The sequence below is a fragment of the Rhododendron vialii genome, chromosome 11a, assembly GCF_030253575.1.
Source record: "Rhododendron vialii isolate Sample 1 chromosome 11a, ASM3025357v1".
NCBI classification, from domain to species: domain Eukaryota; kingdom Viridiplantae; phylum Streptophyta; class Magnoliopsida; order Ericales; family Ericaceae; genus Rhododendron; species Rhododendron vialii.
Window position 1 is genome coordinate 23,059,867 of NC_080567.1, and position 11,835 is coordinate 23,071,701.

Genomic DNA, 11,835 nt, shown 5'->3' on the forward strand with positions numbered 1-11,835 from the left:
TGCTGAGATAAACAGCCGGATCGGCTACTCTGCACCTGCTCGGCAGCATGTCCGAAACCAAGAGCTAGTCAAATATTTCTTTTTTTTTTCTTTTTGGTAGTTCGAAATATAACTAGTCAAATATTTCAGCTGTGCTTAAGAATTTGCTTTTTGAGATTCTTTCAACACCCAAATCCTTACAAAAGAATAAAAAGGTTTTTTTGTACCTGTCCTTGCTTTTTGGATATTTTTCTATACCGTCCTACTCCAGCCCAAAGGAGGACTGTGACATAAAGATATACTATTCATTAGGGCAACCTATCTTGGACTGGAGCTTAATTGCTTTCTAGTTTCTTCTTTTTGGATGTAATTTCTTTCTTTTATCTTTTTTCTCATCTTCTCATTGGAAGTTTTTCTCTTATCTCTCTCAATCTACCTCTTGAAGCACTGTGGTGGCCTCCATTTTTGCTTTTCTCTTCTCTCCCCCATCACTCTCAGGGCCTCGATGTACCCATTATCGAGTTTATTAATGACAATATTTTTCCTATTTCAAAAAAAAAATTACATTTTTCATCCAATACTCTATAAAATTATGTAGTATCAACCTAAAATGTTTTCCAATACTCTATAAAATTATGTAGTATCAACCTAAAATGTTTTACAAAAATGGTAATTTTGAAATATATTAGTATTTACTCTATCTCAATGCTCTAGTTCTAATATTGTATTTATTTATTTATTTTGGAATATAAAACTCTTTGTTAAACTCAAACAATCATCGATTTTCCATCAAGTTAAAATTTTCTGAACATTTAATTATAAATATTTAGTAGGCATCTTACTTTAAAGATATGTGCATATATTTTGAAGGATACCAATTTCATAAATAAAAAAAACTATACATGTTAAAATAATTTCCATGTGATGGGTTAAAGTTCCATCCTCTGCTTTGGAGGATCGTCGTCTATTTTTTTTTTTTATCCTGAAAATTTTAGCGGATGATAGCTAATCCTATTACCTAGAGGAGAGCACCATATGCAGGATCCAAGGATACAACAAAGCAGCTCTCTCTGTACAGGGAGCTACTTTGCAGCATCCCTGAATTCCCATATGCAACTATATATATATATATATAGTAGGTAGGATATGTCTTAGAGCACCTACAATAGTCCGAAACTAATTGATCAGATATCCAAGTTGACAGTCTCAACGGGCATAAAATGGTCGTTTTTGGTGCTCCAATAAAAGGTTATGAAATGAAATGCCAACTCATTTCTGGAATTTGATATAATTAAGGGGAAATCTGGCAAATTTAGCAGAGCCAAATATTATTCTAGATTAAAATAGCTAATGTAATAAAGATACCCATTATTGTTATTGTTGCAAACTTATTAAAAAACAGGAGGTCAAAACATATGGAAGTTAAAAAAATAATGTGAAACAATACAAATTTGACACTTTAATTGGAGGAAGGGAGTTTATTGGATGTCAAATTTGAGAATGTCAAACTTTCATTCAAGGTTTAAAAAATATAGGATTTATTAATTAATGTTTTAGGATAAAATACTAGTACTCTGCCAATTATCGTGCCAAATTTAGCACATGAAATGCCATTGTGCTATTTGAATAGCTAATTTTGTTTTCCACCCAGCGACGGATCTACGGAAGTTAAATATGAAGATGTCAAATTGTCACATAAAAGTGTTTAATAAGTAATTGACATCTCCAAATTTAAAGACGAGGTTGGAGATGGGCATAGTTATTATTATTTATTTTGTATCTAATGATCAAGGTAAGTGCAAGTACTATATATACTTATCGAGGAGGCCTTCTTCAAATTAACCTAAGATTTATTGTGTCTGCTATAAAGTCATATTATAGTATTGATCAATACGTATCCCAGTTTTATGATTGAGAAAATAATTGTCATAAAGTCATATTATAGTATTGATCTTGCATCTGCCTTCTCTTGGGTGAGGTTCTCGGGTGGCGTTTTACCGGTGTGCCCGTGATCAATTTAATTTTTGTTTTCCCTTTCAAAGGTTAATGAAAATGGTAGACTTGGCCTCTACTTCTTAGAAAAATTATTCCAGGCTTTTGGAGCACTGTTTCACCCGTCAAAACAGCATGTGTGCCCCACCTTCAAGTGTTTTGAATCCCACACACTCAAGAATTATTGAAATTTTTTTTTTGCCGTTCAAAAAAAAAAAAAACTAGGCCAACTTGACTCCACAGACTTTTTCAACAACAATGCTACACGCACAGCAACTGTGCACAGATTTTGTGCACAGATTTTTTGTGGGGCCCATTACGGGTCCCACACAAATAATCCGAGCCGTTCATTAAATGTAAAACATTTTTTCAAAGCCCCCCACCAAAAATCAGCTCAATCCGATATCTATAAGTGTTTGATTCAATCATTTAACTTTTCATTATCCTGAGATTCGAATGAAAAGTTAAATGATTGAATCAGGCATCTATGAGTATCGGATTGAGCTGATTTTTTGCGAGGGCCCTTAAAAAAATGTTTTACATTTAATGAACGGCTCGAATTATTTGGGTGGGACCTGTAGTGGGCCCCACAAAAAATCTGTGCACAAAATCTGTGCACAGTTGCTGTGCGTGTAGCATTACTGCTTTTTCAATATTGAAACACCCCCCCCCCCCCCCCCAAACTCCTACAAATTTGATTTTTTTTTTTTTGGTCTCTCTACTTCACTAAAAATGTAACTTTGTTCCTTACCTTCTTCATTAGTTTATATATATATATATATATATATATATATATATACGGGACGGTTCCGAGAACCTTTAAAAAAACCTCTAAAAATACTCCATTTCAGAAACCCTTAAGTAACCTTTTTTATTAGGTTGCTTGTGTCCGTATTGACAAAACATCTTTACTGGTAATTGTTATTCCACTGCATAAATTTCCATTATAAATAAATAAATTTCTACATTTTCTCTTATGACTCAAATGCATATCTTAATTATCCGCAAATATTTGAGATACAATGGTAATAAATATTATTTTTCATGTTCTATTAAGTAAGATTTTAGTCCCCCTAACTCAAAATTTTAATTCCGCCATACACATCTAGACTGCGATCGAGAGAGTGGAGAAATGCTCAGGATGAGCACGGAATCATAATATCTCCTACTTCCTAATCGATCACCATCTTTTCAAAACTGAATATACCACCAAGTGAGGTAGCCATAGGCTCAAAAACCCACACTACCAACGGTGATTGTTCTTTTGGAACCCTAATTGGCCCTGGTATAATTAACTTGTTCTTAATTCGGAATATTAATTCCATTAAAACCCCAACTACTTGTCACATTTACATCTTTCTGCGGAAAAAAAAATCATAGGAAAATAAATTTAACCTTTAGGCATAAAGTGCATGGTCCTACTCTGAAAAGGATTAATTATACATTATACTTATCTTAATAGTAATAGTAATAATGAAACCACGTGTAACCAGAAAAAGGCAGCCGTACGCGTGTCTTTTAATGATTCTGCCACGTGTGTGGAGATGATGAATTATAATCCCACTTAATAACATGAACTAATTACTTGAAGTGTTGGCATTAACTTCCATTAATAGACTTACTATTTGCAGATTTTTATATACATTAGCCAATTCTCGTATATGGACGAAACCAATGATCGAACACAACAACAACAACAAAAAAAATAACAATAATCAGGTAATATATCCCCAATCAATTGGGGTACGGGCGGAAAGGTCTGACTTACTATTTGCGGATTTTAATATATATTCGCCAATTCATATATCGACCAAATCAATGTTCGCACACTAATTATGTAATCCCCCAATCGATTGGGATACGGGCGGGACGGCCTGACGAAGTACGTAACCCCTAAAACTATATACAAAAAATGGCTGCAAAGCACAAGTTGGTTAAAGGGTTCCTCTCGTTTGCCAAATACTCTGTAAGTAACTTTCTTTCCTTTTTTTGGCTGAAGGTAGAATTTTGGTAATGAGAAGACGACTAATTATACTCTGTTTGGCCGAGGAAAGGACACCTATTTATGGTTTACCTTTAGAGCATCTCAAACAACGCAAGCAAACCTGAATTTTAACTATAATGGCTAGCTGCCTAAACCCCTGAAATGCAGACCCAATAGACTCATCAACATTAGACTCGGCATTTTGTGATTGCTACAGTAACTCGCGCATCGGACTCAAAAAGAACATTGAGCATTTTAAGTACAAGTCTACTGCTCATCCTCTAAATTAGTACTATAAATTATTAGCACCATTGAAACATGAAAGGCTTGATATCAAGCGGTCTCGGTCTGGATTTGTGGGGTTTGAAGTTTGTTTTGTCAGGCATGGTGGCAATGGAGTAGCTCATTACTTGGCCCAGAGAGCTATGAGATCGAGGGTGTCGTTCTTGTATTTGGGAACATATCCCTCCGTCGTGGCTTCTGTTTGATCCCCTCAAGAGGGACGGATGTCCTATTTGATGTTTTCTTACTTTCTTATAAAATCGTTATCCTATCATTTTCAAAAAAAAAAAAAAAAAACATGAAAGGCTTGTGGACTGGTGTCTCAATTTCTTAATATTTATTTAATTTTGGGAGACAGTATCCAAATCAGAGGGAGAAAACAAATTGTAGGTTCGGATTAATATGCTTTTTTCTACAAAAGAATTATATATATGTGTCTTTACGTAATAGCCTCTCTTTCCTCAGTCATTGGGAACAAAAGATCAAGAGAATAGGATACCTCTCATTGTCCATCTCTGAATGCATGGAAATGGTTTGTGCTTATACCCATGAATTAAAGGAGGCTAGGTAGGCGCTTGGACCATCTTTGGATTATTCCAAGACCACGTACATTTGAAAACATATTTGACTGATAATTGATAGGTTTTCAAAAAAATTTAATATTATCTCAGGGTATCATGATCAACTTACGCACTAATTCTTAATGCTCGACTATAATTCATGACTTTCTGAAAGACCAATCTCACTGTAGACTGGAGAGAAAACCTGATCATTAAAGCCATGGCAAAGTTCATATGAACTAGCCCTATCGGAGTTGATAGAATCTATATAAGAGGTTTTGAACTTGTGACCAACGATAAAGCAAGTTCGTATGTCTTAGGCCTCGACCATCAGATCTAACTCTTTCGAGTCGTAGAGGTTCTCACTTGCTCATACAATAATAATTAATTATGAACTTTTAATTAGTTTAGTATATTTTGTTAGTGATGACTAAAGAGAGGAATCTAATTCTCCTTCAACAAGGGTGGAGGAGAAACAAAGCACACATGAGAAAAAGCTTCCTGATTCAGAGGTTGTCCTTTAAAGAGAAGATTAAAATACTAATTCTAGTTTGCATTGTTTTCTTCTATATAAATCCATGGGGCTGAGAGCAATTAGGGAACATAACACAACTAAGTGACTTTCACCCACTAATACCCACTGCCACTTAGAGAGTGATCAGTGGGTTTTTGGGTCATTGGAATAGGGGAGAGGCCCTCCAAGGAAGACAAAAGGGTGGAAATGAAGGTAAGGAACCCTAAAAGCATTTTCTTCCAATGTGATTAGGGTACTCATATTAGTAATTTGGAAGTATTCACTTATAGAAGCATGTTTTGTGTACTTTTCACAAGTGTCCATATTGACAAGGGAAATGTGTTTTATGAGATAATTAATTAAGTATTTCTAAATGGCATGTTATGGCGCTGGATTTTTATTTTTGTTGGGAGGTTTAGTTAGGGTGAAACTGTAAAACCTAGGGCTGCAAACGAGTCGAGCTTTGTCGAGCTTGAGCTTGGTTCATTTATTAAACGAGTAAAAAACTTGAGTTCGAGCTCGACTCGAGTCTTAACAAGTCGAGCTTAATCATTTACTAAACAAGCCTTTATAATGGAGCTCGACTCGTTTAGTAAACGAGATGAAAACTCGAGCTCGAGCTCGGCTCGTTTACCTAACAAGCCGAGCTTGTAAACTGCTCGGTTCATTTGCAGCCCTAGTAAAACCCGAGCTTATTAGCTTTCATAACATTGGAAGCTTAAAATGTGGAACGGCGCGTATTCGGCTCGGTTTTAAAAGACTACTTTCTTCTTCTTTTATAGGGCAAAGGTAAAACAGTTGGAAAAAAACAGTTAAAAAGCTAGCATAAGAAGAGGAAGTGGTTATTTTTTCTTGCTTCACGTAGTGGATTTTTGAAGTGATTTAGTCAAAAAGTAAAAATTTCACTTTTTAAGACTCGCACCAAACATGTAATTATTGTGTGATTACATTAAACAAACTCTTTTCCAAGAAAAAGGAAGAGTACTTGAAGAAATATGAAAACTTTTCAAGCAGAGAATAAAATCTTGGGAAATACTACTAAATTAGTAATCTCTTTTTACCGTTTTTGGGGAGAACCCATTATGCTCTTTTATTTAAGATTTCTTTATGTTGTGAAAACCAGAAATGCAGGTACTGAAAAGAGAAAAGTGCTCTAAAAATATCCAAAAATGCTAGGGGTACGTACATATGAAATGTACATATTATGTACATATTAATTTTGTGGGGCCTATCTTGGGTCCCACAAAGATGATTCAAACCACCCATTATTTTTCAAACATTTTTTTATGGAGCCCTGTAAAAAATCAGCACAACTCGATATCAGTAATGATTTTTTTTAAATTTGTGGAGGTGAAACTACTTAATTGCTTAGTTTTGCCCCAACAAATTCAGAAAAAATCCTTACTGATATCGGGTTGAACTGATTTTTTACAGGGCTCCATAAAAAGATGTTTTAAAAATAATGAGCGGTTCGGATCATCTTTGTGGGATCCAAATTGGGCCCTACAAAATCTATATGTACATTGTATGTACATATTGTATGTACCAATAGCAGCACTCAAAAATATCCATCAAAAAAGTGTACAGTGTTATGGCTGCGAATTTGAGTTTTTGGCTTGTTTAGTGAACGAGACAAGTGGGGCTCGACTCGTTCGAAAAAAATCTGGCTCTTTAAAGGAGGCTCGGCTCGATTAAAGAGGCTCGTTTAATTAATGACTAAACTCGACTCATTAATGGCTCGGTTCGTTAAGGCTCATGCCAAACTTGAGCTCGACAAAGCTGAGTTGCGTTGACCTTTTCTCTTCTTTGCCAATTTTTTAGGTACCAATAGGTAAGAAAAGTGAGGAAATAAAAAAAATTGTGGGGATCTAGTGAGAGATTTTAAAGACATTTTTTTTCCAAAAATGATATAGGTTCCGTAGGGGAACCGTACCGACAGCCGCGGAGGGCCGTCTCTGGCTACCGGACGGCCAATCCGAGTCGTCCAAAAATTCTATAAAAAAAAACTGAGAGGTCTAACGCGGAAATCAACGCGATGTGTGTAGAGTGATTGAGATGTGACCGGAGACGACTCGACCCGGCCTTGGGTACGGTTTTCCTACGGTACTCATAGCAGTACTCCTTTTTTTTCCTTTAAGCCAAGCCCAATACGTGTGCCTACTGAGTGGAGTGGTCTGTGGCAATTGAAAATGGTTATTACTGAGTATTATTTTGACATAAATACGCGTCTCTACTGTTACGGAGTGGTATTTTTTTGGGGTCCCATTTCTTATTTTCTCACGTGGCCGCACTCAGTAGTACTCCTGTTTTCCCTCGGATTTCCTTCCAAGTTCCAACCAAACAGCCTATATATACCCCTCCAGCCCATCCCCCATAGTGTATCATCTCCTCTTAAACTGTAGTGTATACCCCCATACCCTCTTCAATCCTCTCTCTCTCTAGAACCATTGCCCACACTGCAAGAGACTTGAATATCCCATTTGGGTTTTCGCAAACACCCTGAAAAGTGTGTCAAGAAAAATCCATTGTGTCAGAGACCCACTCTTCTCATTCAATAAGAGAAACAGAGCAAAATTTTATCCTTTCGTTTTGACAATTACAAACAAGAAGCTTTAAAATCTGACCTGGGTTTTGTTTTGATTCTGACAAAAAGAAGATGGGTGACAACGCTGCCGTGAAGAACCACCACCACCACCACCAAGTCTTCGACGTCTCTGCCGACGTGGCTCCGGCGGGCTCGAAGTGCTTCGACGACGACGGCCGCCTCAAGAGGACCGGTAATTAATTTCCCTCAAAAAGTCTCGAAACACAATTTCAGAATACAATTGTCGGGACAAGATTGTGTCTTACTGTTGTGTTCTCAACTCTCAAGTTGCGTTTCTAACATTATTCTATGAGGCGCTTTCATTTATACTGGCATAATGCCAAATTGTTTCACAGTTTCTTTTTTCACCGAGGAGAAATTATACTATTACGGAAATGCTCAATAATTTTTTAAGTTAGGTAGTGGCAGGTTGGGGCAATCAATTGACCCCGCCAACTTTTGAAATGACGTGCTTTTACCTATTCTTTCTTGGAGGTTTCTGATAAATGGTTAAATAAGGAATACCAAAGGGATATAAAATTATAATACTGGCCAACTACTGTTCTTACTCTGAACTTTTACTAGCATTTGTGAAAAACTCTTTTAGTTTATTCATTCGTTACGACGAGAAAAATGAAATGTCAAATTTGAAGGTGGTTCAAAAACGACGATGGTAACCTACCAATCTGTTTAATTTTTTATAACTTTTTCGTCGTATCTTTTACTTTTTTAGCTCCTCCTCTTGTCAAGACAAATAGTTAATTTTAAAAGAAAATTTGACGCAAGACTAGCAAAGTTTATGTCTCCAATACGAAGAACATGAAACTTTGGCTTGTCTGAATTCAAGCCTCGATACTAGGAACTGCAACTTCCTCTTTCCCCCTTGAGTTTGGTAGTAGTTAACAGAGTTTTGGTTTTGGTTGTGTTTTTTCTTCCTACAGGGACTGTATGGACAGCAAGTGCTCACATAATAACAGCTGTGATTGGGTCTGGAGTGCTGTCCTTGGCTTGGGCCACAGCCCAGCTTGGATGGATCGCCGGTCCGACCGTCCTCTTCTTGTTCTCCTTTGTCACTTATTACACCTCCACCCTCCTAGCAGCCTGCTACCGCTCCGGCGACTCCACCACCGGAAAAAGGAACTATACTTACATGGACGCTGTCCAATCCAATCTCGGTAAATCTCCTCTTCCTCCTTTCAGAAGTTGATTCGAATTGGCTGAGTGCTTTCAGAGTCTATCGTATTTGAAACTTTTCCTACTCCCGGTCTGTATAACTATATTTTTCTGATTATTCTCGTCGAGACAAAAGAAGCTAAACATTAAGCAATACATTATATTATCCACTTTTTTCTTTAGAAAAAATTAAGAGAGATCAAACTCAGCCTAATCATCATCTGCTTTGTGTTTCTGGATTTTCTCAGGTGGTATGAAAGTTAAGATCTGCGGGTGGATTCAGTACCTCAACCTTTTTGGAGTTGCCATTGGCTACACTATTGCCTCTTCCATAAGCATGATGTGAGTATGATTTTCCAAATTTAGAAACTATACGTTGGGTTCGGTATCGTTTTCGTTTCAGTTGTTCGCTTTGTTTTCCGAGGAAAGAAAGCGAACAGTTTTCGACAAAAAAAAAAGTTTTTGTAAACAACCCATCTTTCGTAAAACACGATTTGCGAACTGGGAGATTTGATTTTTATCGATTGCTAATGGGTTCAATTGATTTTGATAATAACAGGGCAGTCAAGAGGTCTAATTGCTTCCATGCCAGTGGAGGGAAAGACCCATGCAAAATATCAAGCACTCCGTACATGCTCGCGTTTGGTGCAGCAGAGATCCTCTTCTCTCAGATACCGGACTTCGATCAGATCTCATGGCTCTCGATTGTCGCCGCGGTCATGTCCTTCACTTACTCTTCCATCGGTCTCGGCCTCGGAATCGCCAAAGTTGCCGGTACATACACCTACCTTCCCAAAACCTTATTTTGTGATTTTCGTCCCCATTTATTTTAAAGATCTACTGATACTTAAACTTGGGTATTAATTTATTTAACTTTTTTGTAAAATCAGGGAGTGGGAAGTTCAAGGGAAGTCTCACTGGAATAAGCATTGGCACTGTGACTGAGACTCAAAAAGTATGGAGGAGCTTTCAAGCATTGGGAGACATTGCTTTTGCCTATTCTTACTCTCTCATCCTAGTTGAAATCCAGGTATATTTCCTTAATTTTTCCTAAACTTATAATTATTGTTATTTCAATTTTTTCGAAATCTCTACTTTATTGTGTGAGAAAACAATAAAGAAGCCAAGAAGGCCACACTAATGTTGTTTGTGTTGGATATGTAAAAACAGGACACACTCAAGTCCCCACCTTCAGAGTCCAAAACAATGAAGAAGGCTACCCTGATAAGTGTCTCCGTGACAACTCTTTTCTACATGCTCTGTGGCTGCTTCGGCTACGCCGCCTTCGGGGACCTCGCCCCGGGGAACCTCCTCACCGGATTCGGTTTCTACAACCCTTTCTGGGTCCTCGACATCGCCAACGTGGCCATCGTAGTCCACCTCGTCGGCGCGTACCAAGTCTACTGCCAGCCCCTCTTCGCCTTTGTCGAAAAGACAGCCGCGGAGTGGTTCCCAGACAGCGAGTTCATTAAAAAGGAGTACAGGATCCCGACTCCGATCCCCGGGTTCAGCCACTTCCGCCTCAACCTCTTCCGGTTGGTTTGGAGGACCCTTTTCGTGATCCTAACCACTGTGATATCGATGCTCATGCCGTTTTTCAATGGTGTGGTGGGAATCCTTGGAGCTTTCGGGTTTTGGCCGTTGACTGTATATTTCCCGGTGGAAATGTACATTGCGCAGAAGAAAATACCAAAGTGGAGCACTAGGTGGATTTCTCTACAAATCCTTAGTGCTGCTTGTCTTGTTATTTCCATCGCTGCCGCGACTGGATCCTTTGCCGGACTTGTTGAAGATCTCAAGTCTTATAAGCCTTTCAAATCCAGTTATTGAGAAGATTTCAAACATAGCTTTGATTCCGTCGGTAGCAGAGAGAGAGAGATTCCTAGAGCAAGAAAGGAATTGAACAAAAAATGGGATTTCAATTCTTGTTCGTGTTCATAACAAGCATAAAGGAAAGGATCAGAGGGTGTCACTGTTGTTACTTTACAGTTTGGCTTTTAATTGTAGCACAAAAAAAGGAAAAAAAAAAAAGGCTGGTCCAATTAATGTATGTATCTGAAATTCAAATATGAATGTCCAATTTCAATTCCCAAATGTGTGATCCTTCTCTCTCTGTTTCTAGATGCAGATTGAAAATATCCTTTAGAAAATTAAAGGACACGTGGAGTTGTTCTTAATACTAATCAATACTTCATCTGTTCCGATTTGTTTGTCCATTCTAGAAAATCCAAACTTTTTAAAGGAGCATAATTATTACCCTTTTTTGAACTTGAATTATCTAAAGAATGTCCTCCAAATGAAATTGAACTTGCCACATCAATTCAAAAAGCAAGGGCAAATTAGGAATTTCATAAAAAAATTCATTTGATTTGTCAAACTAAACAAACAATTTGAAACACTAAAAAGTCAAAAAGTAGACAAACAAAATGGGACGAAGGGAGTAGTACTTTTACCATGTATCCATTCCCACTCAGATCACAGTCACTCTCTCTCTCCAGGGCTGTTTTCATCAGTAAAGTGGATTGTTGTAATGTTAAACGTTGTATGTGGCATTGAAGAAATATGGGATAATCATTGTATGTGGTCATTTTGCATATTTATACTACATATGTGATGAATTTCCTTGAAAAGAAAAAAAAAAGAATGATTTTTGCAAGTGGAGGCGGCTGCGTCTCCTCCGGCCCTCCCCCCTCCTCATCCCACTTACCTCTTTCTCATTGATGCCATTAGTGTCAAATCTGACGTCTACCGCCCACTGCAACGACGA

The 11,835-nt window shown here is 37.5% G+C and overlaps 1 protein-coding gene across 1 annotated transcript; it reads left to right on the top strand.

The window, feature by feature from the left end:
* Positions 1–7,689: 7,689 nt before the first annotated feature.
* Positions 7,690–11,162, top strand: LOC131307303 (amino acid permease 3). The gene is made up of 6 exons (XM_058333730.1): positions 7,690–8,088; positions 8,837–9,070; positions 9,317–9,410; positions 9,628–9,842; positions 9,959–10,098; positions 10,239–11,162. Exons 1-6 carry the CDS (start codon positions 7,968–7,970, stop codon positions 10,896–10,898), a joined length of 1,464 nt encoding a protein of 487 aa, XP_058189713.1. The 5' UTR covers positions 7,690–7,967; the 3' UTR covers positions 10,899–11,162.
* The last annotated feature ends 673 nt before the right edge of the window (positions 11,163–11,835 follow it).

Excerpts from the sequence above, each read along its gene's own strand:
- LOC131307303 (XM_058333730.1), top strand. The coding sequence starts at position 7,968 with ATGGGTGACAACGCTGCCGTGAAGAACCACCACCACCACCACCAAGTC. Across the intron at positions 8,089-8,836 it reads CGGCCGCCTCAAGAGGACCG|GGACTGTATGGACAGCAAGT; the intron begins GTAATTAATTTC and ends TTCTTCCTACAG. Across the intron at positions 9,071-9,316 it reads CGCTGTCCAATCCAATCTCG|GTGGTATGAAAGTTAAGATC; the intron begins GTAAATCTCCTC and ends GGATTTTCTCAG.